General features: G+C 47.8%; 1 protein-coding gene across 1 annotated transcript; it reads right to left on the reverse strand.

Moving 5' to 3' along the window:
• Positions 1 to 8,574: 8,574 nt before the first annotated feature.
• On the reverse strand, positions 8,575 to 10,027 carry LOC144171151 (uncharacterized). Its single transcript, XM_077700970.1, has 3 exons — positions 9,937 to 10,027; positions 9,219 to 9,418; positions 8,575 to 9,165 (listed from the first exon to the last, which is right to left on the reverse strand). Exons 1-3 carry the CDS (start codon positions 10,025 to 10,027, stop codon positions 8,575 to 8,577), a joined length of 882 nt encoding a protein of 293 aa, XP_077557096.1.
• Between the last annotated feature and the right edge of the window lie 11,126 nt (positions 10,028 to 21,153).

Raw genomic sequence — 21,153 nt, forward strand, 5'->3', positions numbered from 1 at the left:
GTAACTCAAATAAAACAAAGAATGCCTATTCTCACAAAAATACGTATATTTAACACAGAAACACCTAAACCAGTTCTTACAACACCCTGCAGGGGGAATCTGCTAAAGCAGATGTTTGCGTGTACTGTGCAACACCACGGACCCCGAGCACCCACGTTTAGCCGTGCGTGGCAGCGCCGTGACCGGGGAAAAGAGGGTCCTGGTGGTTGAGCCGTCGCCGAGCGCTTGGACCTTCAAGGCCCCTTGGCGAAGGCAACACACCACTTTGGCCTCCGCTTCTCGTAGATGGCACCTCCGGTCTGACCCGCCCGGGGGGAATCGGCAGTCGCCTTTTCCTGTCCTTCCCTTCACCTTTCTTTCCTGTCTCCTTTCTAGCAACTTTCCTGTCGTCTCATTCTTTCTCAGTTTCCCTTTTTCCTGTCGGCTAGGCTTACCCTTGTGTGGCGGACGACCCTGAGTTCAGCCATATTAGGTTATAGTCGTGGTGTACAGCTGGCGTGGGCAGGACTTGCTCGCGAGTTCCTGTCCCGTCCCCTTGTTGGGCTCCATGGTGGGCGGCTGGCACCACGGCCGAACAGATTTTTCATTTTATGGCTGCTTTTTTTCGCACAACTGATCCCTCTCGTAAAAAAGGGGGCACCGACGTAACGGCTAAGTTTTTCACGAAGAACGTTACCAACTTCCCACGCTTCCACGAGGTTCACAGCAACGAGGAAGAGAAAACTGCCCGACTTGTCTCACTATTTCTGGTCGCAAAAACCCTAACTGCCACCATTGGCGAAGGCTACAAAGTAAAAAAAACTAGCTAATGGAGACCTCCTACTCGAACTCCTCTACAAACACCAGTGTGACAAACTGCCTGGACTAACATCTTTTGGTGAGATCCCTATAACTGTAAGCGAACACAGGTCACTCAACACGGTCCGCGGAGTCATCTCCGATGACGACCTAAAGTACGTGTCTGAGGAGGAACTTCCGGAAGGTCTGAAAGAACAGAACGTCACAAATGTGTATAGAATCAAAATCAGAAGAGAAAACAAAGAAATCCAGACTAAACACATGGTCCTTATTTTGCATCCAGCGTACTTTCAGAATCCGTAGAGGTAGGATACACAAAAATCAAACTGAGACCGTTTATTCCAAATCCTCGCCGATGTTACAAGTGCCAACGATACGGACACGGCTCGCTAAGCTGCCGGGGCCAAGACACCTGCGCCAAATGTGCCTCCAATGAACACCTTACTGAGAACTGTGAATCCGAACAACTCTGTGTGAACTGCAAGGGCAACCACGCAGCATACTCTCGTGTTTGCCCAGCGTGGAAAAAAGAAAAAGAGATCATCACGCTGAAAGTGACTGAAAACCTTACATTTCGCAAAGCACGGAGGCGACTGACACCAGCGCATACCCGATCCTACTCCGTTGTGGTGCAACAGGGCGCGGCATCACAGCTGTCTTCGGCGCCTGCTGAAGCCACACACAGTGAGGCTGAAGCAAGGCCCCCCGCGCCCCCGGTGGAAGCAGCTAGTGCTGCTCCACCACCCCCAAAGCGGGCTGCACGGACCCCTGGTTTGGCAGTCCCGAAGGCCTCTGCCCACACGGCGAGGTCCAACTCTTCAACACCCGTGCATCCTGCACGAACCTCCAGCGTCTCGGAGGAGACAATAGACACAAGTGAGGGAGGTTCTCCGCCGTCTACTTCGGTGGTGCGGCGGAACTCCCTTGAAAATGGAAAGAAAGGCAAAAACCGTATCACGGGACCGAAAACGTAGTTTTCACCTGATACAAATATAACATGGCATTCCTAGTCCACTGGAATTGTAGAGGACTTTTAAATAATTTAAATGACGTGAAAGAAATATTCGCGACTCATTCACCTGCAGTCTTGTGCGTTCAGGAAACAAACTTAGGTCCTAAACATATGAACATACTGAAAGGATACCAGGTCTTTCGTTGTGACCGAGAGCAGGCGAATAGGCTCTCTGGTGGTGTCGCCATAATTGTGCAAAATGGTATTGCAGCTCAAGAACACAAACTGAAAACTAAGCTAGAAGCAGTGGCTGCCACCATGCTTGTATTCAAAACAATCACAGTCTGCTGTGTGTACTTGGAACCACAACTCACGGAACACTGCTTGATCTAGAAGACTTAGTAAATCAGTTACCAGAACCGTTCTTAATAGTAGGTGATTTTGATGCCCACTCATCCTTTTGGGGAAGTGAAAAAACTGATGTAAGAGGCCAGATTTTAGAAGATTTGATTTTGACCAATAATGTCTGCTTACTGAATACTGACAAGCCTACATACTGCTCCCCAAGCTCAGGAAAGATGAGCTGTTTAGATTTATCTTTTAGTTCACCATCTGTTTTTAGCGATTTTAAATGGGATATCATAAACAACCCATATGGGAGCGATCATCTGCCTGTACTCATTAGCGTAACATCATCACCAACCATTATCCCGACGAAACCACGCAGGTGGAAACTTCAATTTGCCGACTGGGGACTTTTTGCTTCGGAAGCAAATTTAGACCAAGTTTTTTCAGGCACTCTTAGTATTGACGAACTGAATGAAGCGTTTACATCCCGCATTGTTAATGCTGCACGCATAGCTATCCCACAGTCCACGGGAGTGGTGAGGCAGAACCACAAAGTATGGTGGACCCCAGAATGTAAGGAGGCAAAAAAGCAGCAAAATAAAGCATGGGGAGTCTTTAGAAGGTACCCAACCCAGGAAAATTTAATAATTTTTAAAAAGGTAAGAGCTAAAGCAAGGTAAATTCGCCGAAAAGCTGAGAAAGCCTCATGGCAAAATTATGTCTCGTCTATAAACAGCTCCGTAACATCAAAGAAGGTATGGGAGCAAATTCATAAGCTAAACGGGACGTACTCCCCCTACACACTTCCCCTTTTAACAGCACCAGATGTGCAAACAAGCATAGAAGAACAGGCAGATATACTGGGTGAACACTTCGCCAAAGTATCAAGTTCCGCACACTACACACAAGCTTTCTTAAAGTATAAAAACACATGTAGCTGAGAAACAACGACTGCCAACATGTGGTGGCACAAACGAAACATACAACAGTTTAATTACACTGCAAGAATTAAAAAGAGCTCTTTTGGCTGGTAAGCAGACCGCCCCCGGGCGAGATGATATACATTACGAAATGCTCGCTCATCTATCTGGTCCTGCTGTAGAAGCACTTCTGAAGTTTTTTAACAAAATTTGGGTGTCGGGAAAAATGCCGGGAGCATGGAAAAAAGCTTTTATTGTAGCATTCCTAAAACCGGAAAGCCGCCAACCTCCCCTAGTAGTTATAGACCAAACCCCCTTACGAGCTGTCTGGCCAAAACTTTTGAACTAGTTGTGAATACCAGGTTACATTTTGTCCTACAATCAAATGAACTTATAGAAATTCACCAATGCGGCTTCAAAAAAGCATGCTCAACAACTGACCATCTTGTCCGCCTCGAAAATGCCGTACGAGAAGCATTTATACACAAACAACACTGTCTTGCTGTCTTTTTTTATCTCGAGAAGGGCTATGACACTACATGGAGGTTTGGAATAATGCGGTATTTAGTAGAATTAGGCATACGTGGCAGAATGCTGAACTGCCTAAATGACTTCTTGACAAATCGTTCATTTCAAGTGCGCCTGGGCTCAACCCTGTCGAGGAATTTCGTACAGGAGAACGGGGTCGCTCAGGGCTGTATCCTTAGCACAACACTGTTTGTCGTCAAAGTGGACTCAATATCCAAAATAATTCCAAGGTCGATTATGTATTCTGTTTATGTTGACGACCTTCAAATAGCTTGCACATCGTCCAATGTAACGACGTGCAAGAGACAAGTACAGTTGACCATAAATAAACTGACAACATGGGCAGACAGAAATGGTTTCCAGTTTTCACCACACAAAACAGTCGCTAGTCTTTTTTCACTCAAACGAGGCCTGCAGACCGACCCCACCCTACACCTAAAAGAAATAAATTTGCCTATACAAAATGAACACAAATTTCTCGGCATAACATTTGACAAAAACTCACCTTCCTGCCTCACATCAATAATTTGAAAAAGAAAGCATCCGGAGCTCTAAATATACTTAAAGTTCTGTCTCGTAAACACTGGGGTTCCGACAGGTCATGCCTCCTACAAGTTTATCGCTCCGTTGTGCGCTCTTGCTTAGACTATGGTTGCATTGTGTATGGCTCAGCAAGGCAGTCCTACTTAAAACGACTTGATCCCTTACATAATTTAGGTTTACGACTCTCGTCTGGTGCATATAGGACATCACCCGTTAGCAGTCTTTATGTTGAAACCAATGAACCACCACTTACACACAGAAGACTCATGCTCACGTGCTCATAAGTCCTAAAGATCCGTTCACTACGGAAACATCTGTGCTATCCCATCGTCACGAAATGCCCATTTAGGACACTGTTTAATAACAAACCCCAAGCTATTAGACCATTGCTCCTTCGGTTTGAAGAGAAATGCCAAGAACCTACTATGCTGGACACATTACCTGGGACTGCCCATAGAACAAAACAACTACCACCTTGGTATACATTCCCTGCTGTGTGCGATTTTACACTGACACACTTTCAAAAAAAGAAAACACCGCGTGAACACATATTACAGGAGTTTTTGGCACTGAACGAAAAATACAAAGGCTACACCTCATTTTACACAGACGGTTCCAAAACAGCATGCTATGCTGGGAGTGCAATAATACAACGTAAATGGGAGAAGGTGATCAGACTACCTCAGTGCGCCTCGGTTTTCACAGCGGAGTCTTATGCAATTGCTGTGGCTGTGAAAAGAATAAGGAAGGAAAGCATTCCGAAAAGTGTTATCTACACAGACGCGCTCAGCGCAATCACAGCCCTACATTACAAAAATGCAGCTCAACCCATAATAGGAGACATAATACACAATTTAGTGACAGAAAAAATACAGGGACAGGAAATTAAGTTGTGCTGGGTTCCTAGCCATGTTGGGATCAACGGTAATGAGAGAGCCGATGCATGTGCTGCACAGGCTGGTAGTAAAACAGTAACACAAGTACATATTCCTCATAGCGACTGTATGAAATTTATACGGAGTAAACTCAGAGAAACATGGCAGTCCTCATGGGATAACGAAACAAACAACAAACTTCACATAGTTAAGCCCACTATAGCAGAGTGGGAATCAAGAAAACATGAGGAACGGTACACAGAAGTCATTTTATGTCGTCTCCGCATCGGACATACACACCTGACACATAACTTCCTTCTAATGAAAGAAGATAAACCCAGATGTGCGGAATGCGGCCAAGAGCTAACAGTAAACGACATGTTACTCTCATGTATGAAATTTGAGGTCCTCAGGAAAAAGCATTTTAGGCTGTTCTACGACGAACACATTTCATTTCACCCCAGTCTACTTTTAGGAGAAAACGCACTTGTTAAAATTTCCTCCGTTTTTAGCTTTATAAAAGAAGCAGGGATTCTAAGCAAGCTGTAACGTGCTGTAACCGTTATTATCCACAAAATACACAAAACCTTCTGTTTGGCGCATGATAGCCTAAGTTGCTTATGTGCCATAAAACACAACACAATACAACACAACACACAGTTCTTGCGACATTAAAAAACGTTACGAATTAGTATGCATACTTGCCAGGCACAAAACCCTCCGCTACATTTGGCGTAAACTGCCTTGCTCCCATAGTTGCCCACTACTTTGCGTGTTTTGTCCGGTGGTTTGCTCCCCGCATTTTACAAATTACTTCGTTTGATCACATAATTAATAGTAAACTTAGCTTATTTATCACTTTGCTGTCTTGTTATACGGCCTGACAGCCAGATAACCTCACCGCCAGAGGTCTACGTCAACACCGTGCGCCCGAAAGTTTGCGTCGATGTCTGGCTGGCTCTGGCTTGGGCGTAACAAGCACGTAGCAATGCATTTGGCGTGCGCCGGAGTACGCCGGTTCCTTACGCGCTTACGCCGGTTTACGTCGTTGCGCAAGTACGTCGGTTTTACGCGTGCATGTGGTTGGGCCTTCAGTCCTCCTCCTGACCTTTCGGGACGGAGACAGGGGCCGGAGGTGCAGGGGGGGGGGGGGGGGGGGGTCGTCTTCACTTACGACCACTCGCGCATCCTTCAACGAGTTCGTCCGGAGCTGTGACCAAGAGTGGTCAAATCAACAATTGCTCCCATGGCGGTTTCTGGGCTTCTGGGCGCCCGAGACCCACGAATTGCTTTCCAACCGCGCGGCGCGTCGGCACCTTGTTGGGCTCCGGGCCCCAACCAGGGATCGCGCGGCGATACCCTCCTCGTGTGCGCGGCGCAGTTTAATTTTTGACCCAGTTGTCATTTTCTTGCCCTGTATTCATCAGACGTAATAGTAGCATTAAAGTACTACAAAACTCTGTTTTGTAACTCAATGTAGTATACAAAACTCAATGTTTTGTTCATTACAAATTCCACAGTCTCTCAAAAACCCGTCTGCACCACGTGCCGTTTTCACGGCGGCACTCAAATTAGGACTGATTAACTGTAGTGGGTGCAATTATTCCTCACACCAAACAACACTCACACGTGGAAGAGAAGGCGTAGCGTAGCGCACGCTGCCCGCTACGCTAAAACACTCCATTCGCAGATTCAGTCAGACTGTGTGTAATTAAGCCTAGAAATATATGTATGTTAGGCAACACGGCATTACGCGCTGGAAGTAATGAAATCTTGAATGTGGTGGCGCAATAAATGTACTGGCCGAAATTGGATATAATGACACAGATTTGGACGAAGTTGCTCGATGGATGTAATGGCATGTTGGATATAATGGCACGCTAGATGTAATGGCGCGTGGGATGCAATGGCACGTTGAATGCAGTGGCCAAAATTGGATGTTTCTGCTCGTTGGATGTAATGACACGATGGATGTATTGTCACGTTGGATGTAACGGCATGAAATTGGATGTTTCTGCTCGTTGTATGTGATGGCACGATAGATGTGTTGGCCCCAAGCGCACGGGAAATTCGTTTTCCTCACTCTTCAGACGCGTCACTTTTCGTTCGCATGCATGAAAAATACGTGGAACACTAGTCAAAAAGGCTTAGCCTAAAAAGTGTATTTGTCATAAGGCGGCTCGCTGTCGTTGTTAGGGAATCCGGGGTTCCGAAAAAACAGTGTGTGGGTTATAAAGGCTCCAATCTGTGACGCTGAGATGTCCCGTTTTCATGTAATGCCATAGCTCGTAATTTCCGGAATTCTTTCTGTGTATCCTACCTGAGTAACTAGTAAATCACTCCGTTTCGCTGATTATATTCGCCCTTGTAACTACAGTGCACGTGTTCGGGGTGATTGATATTCAGAACCTATCTACAATACATTTCGGAGTTGATATACAGTAAGCAGTCATGTTACCGCAATGGCCTTGTTATGTTGATATCACCGCTAAGGTGTTCCGCTGTTGTAAATGGCACGTCAGCCCCGGCCATTCTTATTTTGACAAAAACAAGAAACACAAGGAAGAAAAAGGTCGCTTATAAGCGAATATCTTTAAACAAGTAATTTCGGGAATACCACGAGCTTAGGGGCCTGCGTGCCGCCCGTTTGGTGATGTCTCCCCGATGCTGCCGCCTGGGTCTCCTATAGGCCAATATACAGGTACCTCAGGCCACGTGACAAGGTGGCACCACTATACGCAACATGATATAAGCTTTCCTTCTCATCCCACGAACTGTGCCATGGCTTTGTCGACCACTCCCATTCGGTCCTGCTCTCTCCACCAGACTCGCATACGTATTGCCGAACAACATGTTTAGATCTGTGCAATAGCATTTGTGACATACTTCAATGTAAGTGCATGCTTTTGTTACAAAACACAACACAAATAAAATGGGTATTGCTAAATGTGTTGCAGTGTTGGAGACAATACCAAGGCTATGCAGGCAATATCCTCGGTCTTTAAACCAACTTTCATTCATTTTCTCACCGGCTGTCAACATTGTGTGAAAAAAGCACAGCCAAACTGCTGTGCAAACTAGTTCAGTAATGAGTAATAATCTGCATGGCACTTACGGGGCTGACAACCAGAGGAAAGAAAAATGGCAAGTGGTCCAATGGCTCTTGGAATCACTCATTCGCCACTGGTATAACAAAGGGAAACTAAAGTCAGCCCTTTTTATTTTGAAGTGAAGCAAACTTTGCTTTATAGTATACTGAAAAAAGAATTTACAACACAATGCACTATAGAACTCAATAAAATCCCGTTTCAGACCAAGCTAGCATCTTAATAAAAGCTTGACATATCTTATCAGCCATTAATTACTAGCTGAGCACAGGTGCGCTACATGCATAACACTGAGATTGCGAATTTCAGTAGTGCTTGCACGTCAGTATTGCAAACAATAAAACAGCCCGAACAAATGAATGTTATTAAACCATCAACAACGTGGCATGTAGAGAGCAATGGCAGTGATCTCATGTTTCTTCCATAATGCGCAGATGACAAGGTTCGTCACGATGCTTACATTTATCATTTGAACCATCTCGGGACCCTAGACGTTCAGTTCCTCATTCTTTCAGTGATAGTGGCTTCCTTATAATCTTTGCAATCACGTGAATGACACAGTGGGCAGAGATGTCCCAAACTTTGCAGCGGTCGTTGGCACCGGAGACTAGGGCACCCCACTCCTTGGTGTCCAACGAGTCGAGATGTCCACAGATGAACAACGCCTTCTTGGCTCTGGTGATGGCCACGTTGAGACTTCGACCATCAGCAAAGAAGTCGGTCTGGCCCAATAGATGGTGAGCCCTGACACACGACAAGATGATGACATCTCGTTCCTGACCCTGAACGCCGGCAACGGTGTTCACGTCACAGGCAACTTCACCTCGAGGAAGCAGCCTCCACAGAAGCTCTTCGATGGCACACTTCTGGGCATGGTAGAGTGTGATGACGCCGAGAGACAAGTCTACTCCCACAAAGTCTAAAATGGCCCGGCAGAGACGGGCCACGAACGCAGCCTCGCGACAAATTAGCCACGACATACCACTGGCCTCGGGGCTGTCGGCAATGTTGAAAACCGGGTAGGGTGTCAGGGGAAACGATGCGTGCGCTTCTTCCAGTCTGGCAATTGGCCGGAGCTTTCCGTCGTAAACGTTCTGCGATGGAAAGTGTCAAATCTCGGAATGCATCCTCCGCTGCTACTCAGTGCAAAGATGGGCTTCAAGTCAGCTTCCTGTTTCAGGTGCTTGTAGAAGCGCTCGAACAGCGACTCCTGGAATCCGTGTGCCACAGCCTCCTGCGACATCACTATGGCCGGCAGCTGCATTGGGTCTCTGACCAAGACCAGACTGCTTGTCCTGTACTGCAGGCACAGTAGAGCCTCCGCTTCTGTGCACTGGGTGGCCTCGTCTACGAGCACGCAGGAAAAGCTCCGTGGGCTGGTACGGCCTAAGGCTTCTTCCAGAAGCTGTCTCCGGCAGCTGTTCAAGGTGGACAGGACAACGTGTGCACCACGGAGGATGGCAAGCTTCCTTTCGTTTGCACTGCGAGGCTGTCAGCCATCACCGTCCCCAATGTGCCGCCTCTTTCCCTTGCTTTCTTTGGCCCTCTGCAACTGAACTTGCAGCTTGCCCAGCTGGCATTCTGCACGCCTTAGAGCTGTGGCATTGGGGCAGGTACTGCTCCCTAGTTGTTGTTTCTTGCCCTGCCAGTGCCTCAGCTGCTTCTCCAGGCAAGCTATGGCTTGGTCATCTCTCGGCAGTGTTCGGCCTTCTCTCTCTACATGTCCTTGCGAAGCACCTCAGTGAAACAGATACGCCGCACCTCAGCGTGTACCGTGAACTACTTTCCAACACGCACTGCCTTCACCATCATGTCGGGAGGCATTGCGCGCTTGGCTTGCTGTGCTCTGTATGCCAACAGCCGACGGGCAATCGCATCAACAGCAGAGTTTGACGGTGCCACAATCAGCATGGTCTCGCTGCTGCTGCTGCTGCTGCTAAGCAGCTCCGTGACCATTCCAATGATAGTGTGGGTCTTGCCTGTACCGGGAAGGCCGTGTAGAATCACAATTCTTGGGTCGTTGAATGGTGCTCTTGTGGCAGCAACAGCCGAGCTGATCACTTTCGCTACTCTTCACTGAATTCCCCTCCAAAGTCAGCCCTCAGGGGATGGCCCTTTTCGCACCAAACGTGGTGTGTGTTGGGCCTGACAACGGCCTCCGCGAACATGCTGTGCTCAAGCTCCAAAAGTACTACAGAAGAACGGAAAGTTGGGCTAGTTGGTATGTGTTCATCTTCGTGAGAACAAAAAAGCGCTCAAAAAACAGGGACGAAGGAAGACGTAGACAGCACGACGCTTACTCGAAACTACTGGTTTATTGAAAAACATACAAATATATACCATCCAGAGTACACGTGGTCGGATTCAATCCGCCATTAAGTTGCCGCAAGGGTTAAAGAATATTGCCAATAGGTTTGATGTCAGAGTGGTTTTCTCGGCTCCGAATAAACTGAACAGTGTGTGTAGCAAAGTAGATAGGTTGTTATTAAATAGTAAAAAATGCCCAAAAAAAACGAAACTGCGGAGTAGAGCACAACCCCCCCCCTTTGTTCGTTGTGCAACGTAGAGTTGTTTATTGCTTACAGTTGAAGTGTGGCCATATCTACGTGGGCCAGACTGTGCGATGTTTGAATATACGCCTGCAAGAGCATCGAAGTTGAGTAAAGTCGAAGGATGGCTCTAACTTGGCGAAACACTGTTCTGCACGTGGTTGTACATCAATTTTTGTGAGGCCCCCGCACGGGGCACCTTGAGTAATCTTGGTGACGGTGAGTAGCGACACCGCGTACCCCGAGCCCCCCTACTTAAGCTGTCACCTACCGTGGCTAGAAGTTAAAGGGTGAAGGGTTAGAAGCCGTGAACGGTGGCCGTCGGAGCCTTGGTCAAGCTCCGGCGGATGGGCTCCCTGTCTGTTTACCAGGCAGGGAGCTCCGGGACCTCTCTCGGTATCAGGGTAACCCGAGCGAAGAAAGTACCCCCGTCCCCTGCTTATATACTATAGCTTATGGTATTCTCTAAACCTCCCAAACCAAATGATCGGGTCCTCAAAAGGGCCCGCACCGAAGTGATTTCGAAACCTCTTCTGAACATTGACCTCCGAAGCAATGACATCTTTCCTCGCTTCCTCATTATGCAATATCTTGACAAAGAAACCCCTGTAAGTGGAAAATCAGTCTTCCTTGTTGCAAAGTTTCTTGAAAGTGTTGCTGGAAAAAATTACAAGGCGAAAAAACTTACTTCTGGTGATGTGCTAATTGAAGTCAGCCACAAAGAGCAGGCCAATAAGCTCCTTCAACAAACTAACATCGATGGTCTAGAAATTACGATCACACCTCACAGAACCTTAAACTCTTCTCAAGGCGTCATCTCCGAACTCGATCTAATCAACGAAACCGAAACCGACATCCTTGAAGGACTGCGTGACCAAGGGGTCACAGCAGTCCGGCGCATCACAATACGACGAGATAGCAAAGAGATTAAAACAAAGCACGTAATTTTGACCTTTGACAGAACCCCACTGCCAGAATCCGTGACGGCAGGTTACTTGCGATGCCCCACGCGCCCGTACGTGCCAAACCCACGCCGCTGCTACAAATGGCTGCGGTATGGGCGCGGTACGAACTCTTGCCGGGGGAGACCAAAATGCGCAAAGTGTGGTCAACCTGACCATCTCACAGACAACTGCGACGCAAGCAACTTCACCTGCCCTAACTGCCATGGACCTCACGCAGCATATTCACGATCGTGTGAAACATTCAAACAAGAAAAACAAATCATCACATTGAAGGTCAATGAAAACATCAGCTTTCCGGAGGCAAGGAAGAGGTTTACACTCTTCAACTCCGGAAGGTACGCCGACGCTGCTCGCCGGGGGGCGGAGCGGCGCCTGGTTTCGGCGGCGACGCAATACAGCTCAGCTGACTTGCTCCCGCCTTCGCCCCCCACGAGGCTGCCTGTGGCAGCCGCCCCGGTCACCACGCCACTTGCTGGACCGGCAGTGGTTGAGGTGGCCACTCATGCTGATAGGAGCGTGGTCACTCCTGTTCCTGCCTCACAGGTCTCGAGCACACCCGAGATCCCTGTGGAAATGGACACGGAGGAAACCACATCCTCTCCAAATCTCGCCCGACCACCTTTCCTGCCCGTGGCGCCCACTACGCCCTCTGCAGTGGTGGTTGAAGAGAAAAACGCCCTAAAGGGTGCCACATCCAGGTCCAGGGAGCCCAGTCTGTCGGGCACACCCAGGACATCTGGAGATAAGATGGACGTCGGGCCGTATCTGCCTGCATCGCAGCGCAAAGAACGGCCTTCGACGTCCAAGCCAACAGACAGGCCCAAAAAGCCCCTCCCAAGAGTACAAGCCCCGAGAGATAACACATGAATACACACTCATACACAACTCCAGTTGCTCTTAAATGGCTATAATGGGAAGTCAAAATATCATTCAATATAACTGTAGAGGCCTTCTTAAAAATCTTGATGATGTATACGAGTTACTGCATGCCAACCAAACAAGTGTCATGTGCTTACAAGAAACACATTTAAACAGAAAACATGCCAACTTCCTCAACAATTATCTGGTTTTCAGAAAAGACAGAGATGGGTGCCCAACCTCTTCTGGTGGTGTGGCTATAATCGCACAAAAATCCTTAGCATGTCATCCGGTCATTCTGAGCTCTAACCTCGAGGCTGTTGCCATCCGAACGATAATCTTTCACAGGCTAGTAACAATATGCTCCATATACATCCCTTCTGATCATCGGCTAACAAGTTCTGATTTCGAAACTCTGATAGATCAGTTACCTGAACCTTATATACTATTAGGTGACTTGAATGCATACAACTCACTCTGGGGCTCTTCTCGAACAGATGCGCGCGGTCGCCTCATTGAAAGGTTCTTAACATCATCAGGAGCATGCCCATTTAACAAGAAACAGCCTACATACCATAACATAGCACACAACACTTATTCACACCTAGACTTAGCTATCGGCTCAGCAATTCTCTTCCCTTCCCTAGAATGGGAGGTGGACACCAACCCGTACGGTAGTGACCACTTCCCTACCTCACTGTCATATATAGGCCGAAACAGTTCCCCTTCCCACAAAAAGTTCAATGAAGTGAGAGCTAATTGGAACACGTTCACAGAAACATCCAAACTACACCACACATCCATAACACACCTACAGATTTCGGCGCACGTTAAAGATCCCCAGGTGGTCAAAAGTAATCCGGAGCCCTCCACAACGGCGCGCCTGATTGCCTGCGTTGCGTCGGCGCGTTAAACCACACAATCAATCAATCAATCAATCATAACACACCTCCACATAGAGGAAGCAACCCAACTGGTCACGGCGCACATTCTTGACGCCGCTGATAAGTCCATTCCCCAGGTCTCCAGTGCCCCACGCAACCAAAGGAGGCCCTGGTGGAACCAGGACTGTAGGCAGATACGAGAGGCCCAGAACAAGGCGTGGGGTATCCTTCGTCGATACCCTACTTCAGATAACCTGATATCTTTCAAACGAGCGAAGGCCCGGGGGAAGCGCGTGCGCCGTGAGGCAAAGAGGGAGAGTTGGCGTGCCTTCCTCACATCCATAAACTCGTACACTGACACCGACAAAGTCTGGACAAGAATACGGAAACTTAAAACGCAACAGACACAGAGCCTGCCCCTGGTTAGCCCAACAGGAGACACGCTCGACGACCAGGCTAACACACTCCCACAACATTTACAACACGTGTCCAGTTCCGCACATTACACAAAAACTTTCCTGAAACATAAAACGGCCGCTGAAATGAAGCCATTATGTGATAACAACAGATCAGCCACTTCATATAACTCCGAGTTCTCGCTTCATGAACTAAGGGCTGCTCTGAGCGGCTGTAAGCCTTCAGCTCCGGGCCCAGACAACATAACATATACAATGATACAACACCTGCACACAGACACTCTTGTAACACTCCTTCACCTTTACAACAAAATATGGCTCTCGGGGCACATCCCGAGGTCTTGGAGGGAGGCTATAGTTTTGCCTTTGTGAAGGAGGGGAAGGACCCATCCTCCCCCGCCAGTTATCGCCCTATCGCCCTGACAAGCTGCCTGTGTAAGCTCCTCGAGAAGATGATTAACAAAAGGCTTGTGTACTTTTTGGACTACAACGGACTTCTCGAGAGCTGCCAGGCAGGCTTCAGGGCAGGTCCATCTACAAATGATACACTCGTTGCCTTAGAATCCTACATCAAAGATGCATTTATTCATAAACAGTATTGTATGACAGTATTTTTTGATATTGAAAAAGCGTATGATACTGCATGGCGCTATGGAATTCTTAGCGACCTTAAGTCTTTTGGTTTGTCAGGCAACAAGTTAAATACGCTTACAAGTTACATGTCAGAAAGAACTTTTCGTGTGAGAGTGGGCAATACATATTCCCGAGCTCACGTTCAGGAAAACGGTGTGCCTCAAGGGGGTGTTTTGAGCTGCACGTTGTTTATTATAAAAATGAACTCTCTTGGGAAAGGCTTGCCACCAACCATTTCTTACTCTCTATATGTAGATGATGTTCAAATCTCCTTCAAATCCTGTAATCTGTCGGTTTGCGAGAGGCAAGTCCAGCTTGGTGTCAACAAAGTCGCTGACTGGGCAGACAGGAATGGATTTAAGCTTAATCCAGAAAAGTGTACTTCTCTTCTATTTTCAAGGAGGCGAGGGATTCATGCTGATCCTGATATTAGGCTTAAAGGTGTCTCAATCCCTCTCAAAAAGAAACACAATTTTTTAGGCGTGGTATTGATGAAAAACTGACATTCATTCCGCATATAAAACACCTGAAACAGAAATGCCTGAAAACCATGAATATCCTGAAGGTCCTCTCCCATTGCTCCTACGGAGCGGACAAACAAATACTCCTCCGCGTTTTTACCAGCCTTATTGGCTCACGGTTGGACTACGGGAGTGTCGTCTATGGGTCCGCCTGTAAAACTGCTCTGACAATGTTAGACCCAGTCCTGCACTTGGGTCTCCGTCTTGCATGTGGAGCGTTCCAGACGAGTCCCATTGAAAGCCTGTATGCAGAGTGTGATAGGTGGAGCCTTGAACACCAGCGTTCTTACACTTCCTTGCTGTATGCTATTAAGGCGACTTCTGTAAAAAATCACCCATGTAGCTTTATCATAAACAACATTTCATCCGATCCGTTGTTTGCAGCACGGCCGTCGATACCCGTTGCTTTTTCTATACGAGTGAGAGCCCTCGCTGATGAACTAGGGATTTCATTTGAGGAGAGCATAAAGTCTTCCATTGCTGACCTCGTTTCGCCTTGGGAGAGGTCAGCAATTTCGTGTGATATTTTTTTAAACATATCGACAAACGAAATGCGCCCAGAGAACTTATACTACAGCACTTCCTACAGTTACAACACAAAATACCCGCACACCGCCTTCTACACCGATGCTTCAAAGTCTTCTTCGGCCGTCGCATGTGCTGCATATGGCCCCAACTTTACCAGTACGAAGACATTACACAGAAATAGCAGGATTTTTACGGCAGAAGCGCATGGTATCTTATTAGCAATACAACACATTACACAAACCAGAACAGAACACTCCATTATCTTTACAGACTCTCTAAGTGTGGTAACAGCCTTGCAGTGCTTCAGACCTACGAAAAACATTGTGCTCCAGCATCTAATTAAAGCTCTAACATTTGCTGATCACGCAAAACTAAAAATAATTGTTTGCTGGGTTCCAGGTCACAGTGGCATTCGGGGGAACGAAATTGCTGACCAGGGTGCCGCTGTGGCTGCTCTCCGCAGTAGCATAGATGTACCGTGTGTTCCCTACCTCGACCTGAAGCCACTGGTACGGACAGCTTTACGCAAATCTTGGCAGGAAACATGGGACACACAGAGAACAAACTGTACACTATAAAGCCACACCTAGGTAGATACATAACAGACAAACAAGACAGACACACAGAAGTAGCCTTAGCCAGGCTACGGATAGGCCACACTTATGTAACACATTCACACTTGCTCACTGGGTCTCAGAGACCCGTGTGCAGCAGGTGTGGAGAGGGCCTATCCGTAGTTCACATACTAATCACATGCAAGGAACTCCACACCACACGACGCAAACACTTTCCAGAAATCTACCGACAACAAATCCCACTCCACCCATCGTACTTCTTAGGCGATGAACTAATGTTTACTGTCAAACGTGTTTTTAAGTATCTATCAGAAGTTCAATTTCTGAAACTCATATCATATCGTGCGTAATCACAACCTGGCCCTCTACACCAGCCATCTCCATTGTCTTTGTTTTTACCTCTGTTGCTATTCAATTTTAGTATACTCATTTAATCTGTTGTAGCTAACCATCTGTTTTTGGCGCTCTTTGCCCCATCTGGCCTTGCGCCATTATAATGCAACCATCATGATCATCAATTTTTGCGAGGCTTGTTTTATCAAAATTTCGGGACAAAACCACGGCAGAAGTTATAGAATCATTCCACATTAAAAGGTGTGGCGAACGATGTGTCAGCGCCCCCTTCCTCACTTTGACCGACAAGTAATACTCCTATCTGTGTCACGTTGCGGAACTAATGCTTTGGTCTATCTAAGGTTCTGGCGTTGTTTCAGGTTTTTGCGTACTGTAAGTTTGGCGTGTGTTTTATCTTTATCTTTTTCTGCCGCATGTGCCTCGACCGCTGCTAAGTCTTGTAATGGTGTGTATAATGGGGGAGAGAATCCGACCACGTGTACTCTGGATAGTATATATTTGTATGTTTTTGAATAAACGAGTAGTTGCGAGTAAGTGCCGTGCTGTCTACGTCTTCCTTCGTCCCTGTTTTTTGAGCGCTTTTGTTTTCCACCAAGATAAGCTCAATCTCCAAGACAGCTTCCATCTGGTGCAGCGTGGGAGTTATTTCACTCACCACACGTAAGCGCCTGGTCCTGCTGAAGTCTGGGATCACAGGCCTAGCTCTCACTTGAATTTTGAGCTCCACCGGGACACTCCAGGCCACATACGATTTCTGCAGCAGCCGTGGCACAACTGCCCTCTTGAGGCGGGTGCCCCGAAGGGGTCTGTGCTGCAGAAACAGGAATTGTACAAACTTGTACTCTTCCAAGCTACTGTACATGAAGCGCTTGCTTCGGAACTTCTCCATGTCCAACAAGAGCGGTGGCGTTTAAGATGCCTACTGCTCCTCTAGCCAAGCAACTTTCCAGCCAAAAATAAAGGCATGAAATGCTACCAAGTTAGCCTCGGACCGTTGGCCGGCAGATTCCACCTTTTTTTCTTCACGATGCCCTCACACGCTCTGTAAACGCAGCCCTCTGTTGATCAGTCATGTTGCTTCGCTCTGCAATGTGGAACCAAACACGCCCTCTTTTCTCTATGTCCTCGTCCATGCTTCCAAGAGATGGCCGTGAAGGTGAAACGGCAGACGCTTCCTCTTCTGATGCTGCTGAATCCAGCTCCATTCTCTCAGAAGTGGAGGGGGGGGGGGGCTCCCGGGAGGGATCACCGGTAGCCAAGCTGCAGGATCCTGGTCGCGTTTCACAGGTGCTGGCTCCACATCCATTCTCTCAACGTGGAGACTCCCATGTGGACCAACGGACAAAGCCTACGTAGGCACCCCATTCTGCTCAGGCGAGACCCTGGCCGTCACAGGCACTGCAGAAGGCTTCGAAACTCTACAAATACGCACAAACTTCTTGAACCTGGCCACTCGACTGCACGGCTCACTTTGTACTGCAAGCGTGCCCTGCGGATGACTGCATGCACGGACGGCACAAGCCCCTTCTCCCACAGCATAATGCTTTGCACTTTCAACCGCAGCATTGCTGCGGTTTCAAGTCCCAACCTTTGAAACAGGGCGCACAGCATTTACACTAGGAGTGTCTAGGAGGAGGGCAGTGCGAGACTTGAACTTGTTTATGTGGCTGACCTGCTTTCTTTCCTCAGTTTCTTCAGCACCGGAAGGTTCTCGCGGCACATCCCTGTTTTTGAAGTTGTTCATTGGGACCCTGTGCTTCTTCATCAACTTTATTAAGGAAGCTCTCTGAGACTTGCCTTCTTCTTTGTACTTGTTTGTTTCCTGTGTGCGTAGACGACAAAGGACGGCCCAACGGTTCCACAAGAATGGCTGAACTTCTCACTCTTTTTGCAGGCACAGGTTCATCATCAGAGCTCTGACACAAGACTAGAAAAAAATTGTTTTCAGGTTGGCCCTCATCATCCGAAGTCACTTTATCCGATTCTGGTTCATTCCAAACGAGCCGTTTTTCGAGCTCTCTGTTTTCACTCATAGGAGGAAGCACACAATCCCTTCTCTCTTCAGGCAGGTCACTCAGGCACTGGTTTTCCAACGGGACGTTGTCGTCACGGTCTGCGCCATCGTTGATGTCTCACAGTCCTCCTCTCTTAATCTGCAAGTCCGCAAAGGGGCCTGCATCATCATCTTCAGAGTCGGAAGAAATTGTGATAATCTGGTCCTCTTGAGAAAATGACACGTCAGAAGAGCCGGCAGCAAGCAAAAGACCATCCTTTTCATTGGATTCATCGTCCTGGCGACATTCTAGTATATATTTTTCGGGAGAGGCAAGTTCCTCAAGAGCAACGCCACAGGTCTGTGCCACAGGTCTGCGCCACAGGTCTGTGCCACACACAAACGCACACAACTACACAAGCGGGCTGAGATGGGTTTTTTCGAAGCAATGTGCTCTGCTTCATTCACAACAGTGCCTGAACTCTGCTTACAGATTTTGTGCTGTGGACGGACAGGGCCTCGGTGGTTTCCAGCTTCATGCTCTTTGGTTGCAACATGCGATTCCACAGTATGCCCAAGGACTGTGCTAGAGCTGGCTTCACTGAAAGCACCTCGTGGCTGCGTCTCAGAAACGACCATCAAGGCGGGGGTTTCTTTCGGTGTGGTGTTCTTCGTTTGATCAGAGGGCATGGGTGCACAAAGCACAACAGCCGGGGCTCCCAGTGCTTCTCCTGCGTGCACCTGAGGGTCCGCACTTTCTTCAAGCTGAACCTCTCCAAGAAGGTAGCCTTGTCTGCAGAACCTCCACAGTCCTTCTTTTCATGTTGGCACAGAGATGTGCTGCTCTTCAAGTGCATTCCAGTTTTGCTACTCGCAAGGCTTGTACGAACTGAGCTGGAACCGTTCTTTAGATGCGAGACTGCTGGCATATGAGATACGCTCCAGGCTTCATTTCTTTCTTCCCCTTCAGGATCTTGCTTGGTGGACATCTGCATATCAGTCGGGAAACACGTACGAAATTCTCCCACAGGCTGGTCGTTGCACGCGAGCTCTTCCCTCTTAACAGCGCGCAAAGGACGGTCTTGAGAAGTTCTCGTCAAAGTGGAATCCTCTACAGCTTGAGTATCACCTGTAGTAGATGGCACAGCAACGTTCATCGGTGTTTGTAGGCTGGAAGCACGCTGGACTTGACTTGATGCCGGCACGTCTGCGCCATTTGTGGAGGTCTCAAATGCTTCACATGATGCTCTGTTCAGTGCCTCTGCACCCACGCCGATTACTTGCGTTCGCCGAGGTTGAGAAGTGCTGACAGGTATTGCCTCATCCTTCCGTGATCTGCTGGCGACCATGACAGAGGAAACTTCGTTGGACAAAGCCTGCGGGCCACCGCCATGCTCATTTCCATCGTCGCGTTCCTCCTCCAAAGCAGGAGCCAGGCTTCCGTTGACCAACGACGGCGTCCCTGGTACGCTCGAATGCTGTGGGCTTGTGGCAGGAATGATACAAAAGGCTGCCGTGACAACAACACCGTCACTCAATTGGATGATATCTTGAAAGGGCAGCTTGTGTTCGGGTTCATCTGCCGACTGGTCAGGAAGTTCCTTTTTGTTCACGCGACGTACATTTTTCATCAATTTGAAGAGAAACACGTTTTCAATTTTGGCCATGGCCTTTCCGAAACCGATGATGTCGCTTTCATGAACGGTCACACGACTTGAAGGAGCTATCTATACACCGTTAACAAAGACGCCGTTATGGCTCCGAAGATCAGTGATTTCCCAATTGCAATTTGAGAATCTCATGCCAGCGTGCCGACGACTCACATTGGGGCAGTCCAGCCGGTACTTGAGCTCCACATTGCGCCCAATCACTACATAAAATTTTAAAAAAGCAAAACGATACACAACTTCTCCAAGGAATTCTGTTGCCATGTGACTCCTTTGAAGTCCTTAAAAGCTTTTAGTCGTGTAACATGGCCAAATGAATGCAATGAACTAAAGGCCTTGGCATGCATTTGGCCATATTGCAATTGGTGCTCCAGTGGGCCCATGATACCAATACACCTATAGGCCAAGGCTAACGTACCAATAAACCCTTAGGTACTAATACACCTATAGGACTAAACCAATACACTAATAGGTACCAATACACCTATAGGACTAGGCCAATATACCAATACACCTATAGACTGATACACCAATAGCTATTGGTGTCAATAACCCAATAGGCTATTGGTTTTGTCTATTGGAAATTTTTGCTGGGGGTTAAAGCTTGTTTTAGCTTGTTCCACTCATCAGGCCGTAGCGGCGACCGTGGTGTATCAAAGCCAACTGCGTTCGCAGAAGCTCTACGCGAAGTAAACGGATACGTCGCATTCGGTAGGAATCGCATTTGCGTTATGTCGGTTCTCATTCTAGCCTCCTCATCGTGGAGGACGTAATATCATCAACGCTGCCTACAGGGTCAATGTCGCGCTGACGAAGACGCATTGTTTTAATTTTTATGCACATTGCAACGAAACAGACTCAAAAACGGGCCCATAACAGCACAACAAAACAATGTGAATCATGGAGGAAAGAGTTCTCAGGAGGGGCCCCTAGCATCCAATTGCATTGCGAGAAGTGTGGAGGAAGTGACGTCATTCTTCTTGAGCCCACAGACAGCGTTGCCTAGTTTTTTACGGCTGTGGTGGCTACATTTGGCCAAATGGCACGGACATTTTTTTACGGCGCTTTGACTCTGGCTGCTCGCCGCGCTTGAAACACAGCGCAGTCGCTACGGCAAACGTTTTTAGATTATGTCAGTT

Source organism: Haemaphysalis longicornis, unplaced genomic scaffold, assembly GCF_048455015.1.
Source record: "Haemaphysalis longicornis isolate Haplotype H1 unplaced genomic scaffold, Haemaphysalis longicornis Haplotype H1 scaffold_1, whole genome shotgun sequence".
In the NCBI taxonomy this organism is placed as follows: Eukaryota; Metazoa; Arthropoda; class Arachnida; order Ixodida; family Ixodidae; genus Haemaphysalis; species Haemaphysalis longicornis.

Excerpts from the sequence above, each read along its gene's own strand:
- LOC144171151 (XM_077700970.1), bottom strand. The coding sequence starts at position 10,027 with ATGGTCACGGAGCTGCTTAGCAGCAGCAGCAGCAGCAGCGAGACCATG. Across the intron at positions 9,419-9,936 it reads TGCTGTTGATGCGATTGCCC|ACGAGGCCACCCAGTGCACA; the intron begins GTCGGCTGTTGG and ends GCGTGCTCGTAG. Across the intron at positions 9,166-9,218 it reads CTGACTTGAAGCCCATCTTT|AACGTTTACGACGGAAAGCT; the intron begins GCACTGAGTAGC and ends TTTCCATCGCAG.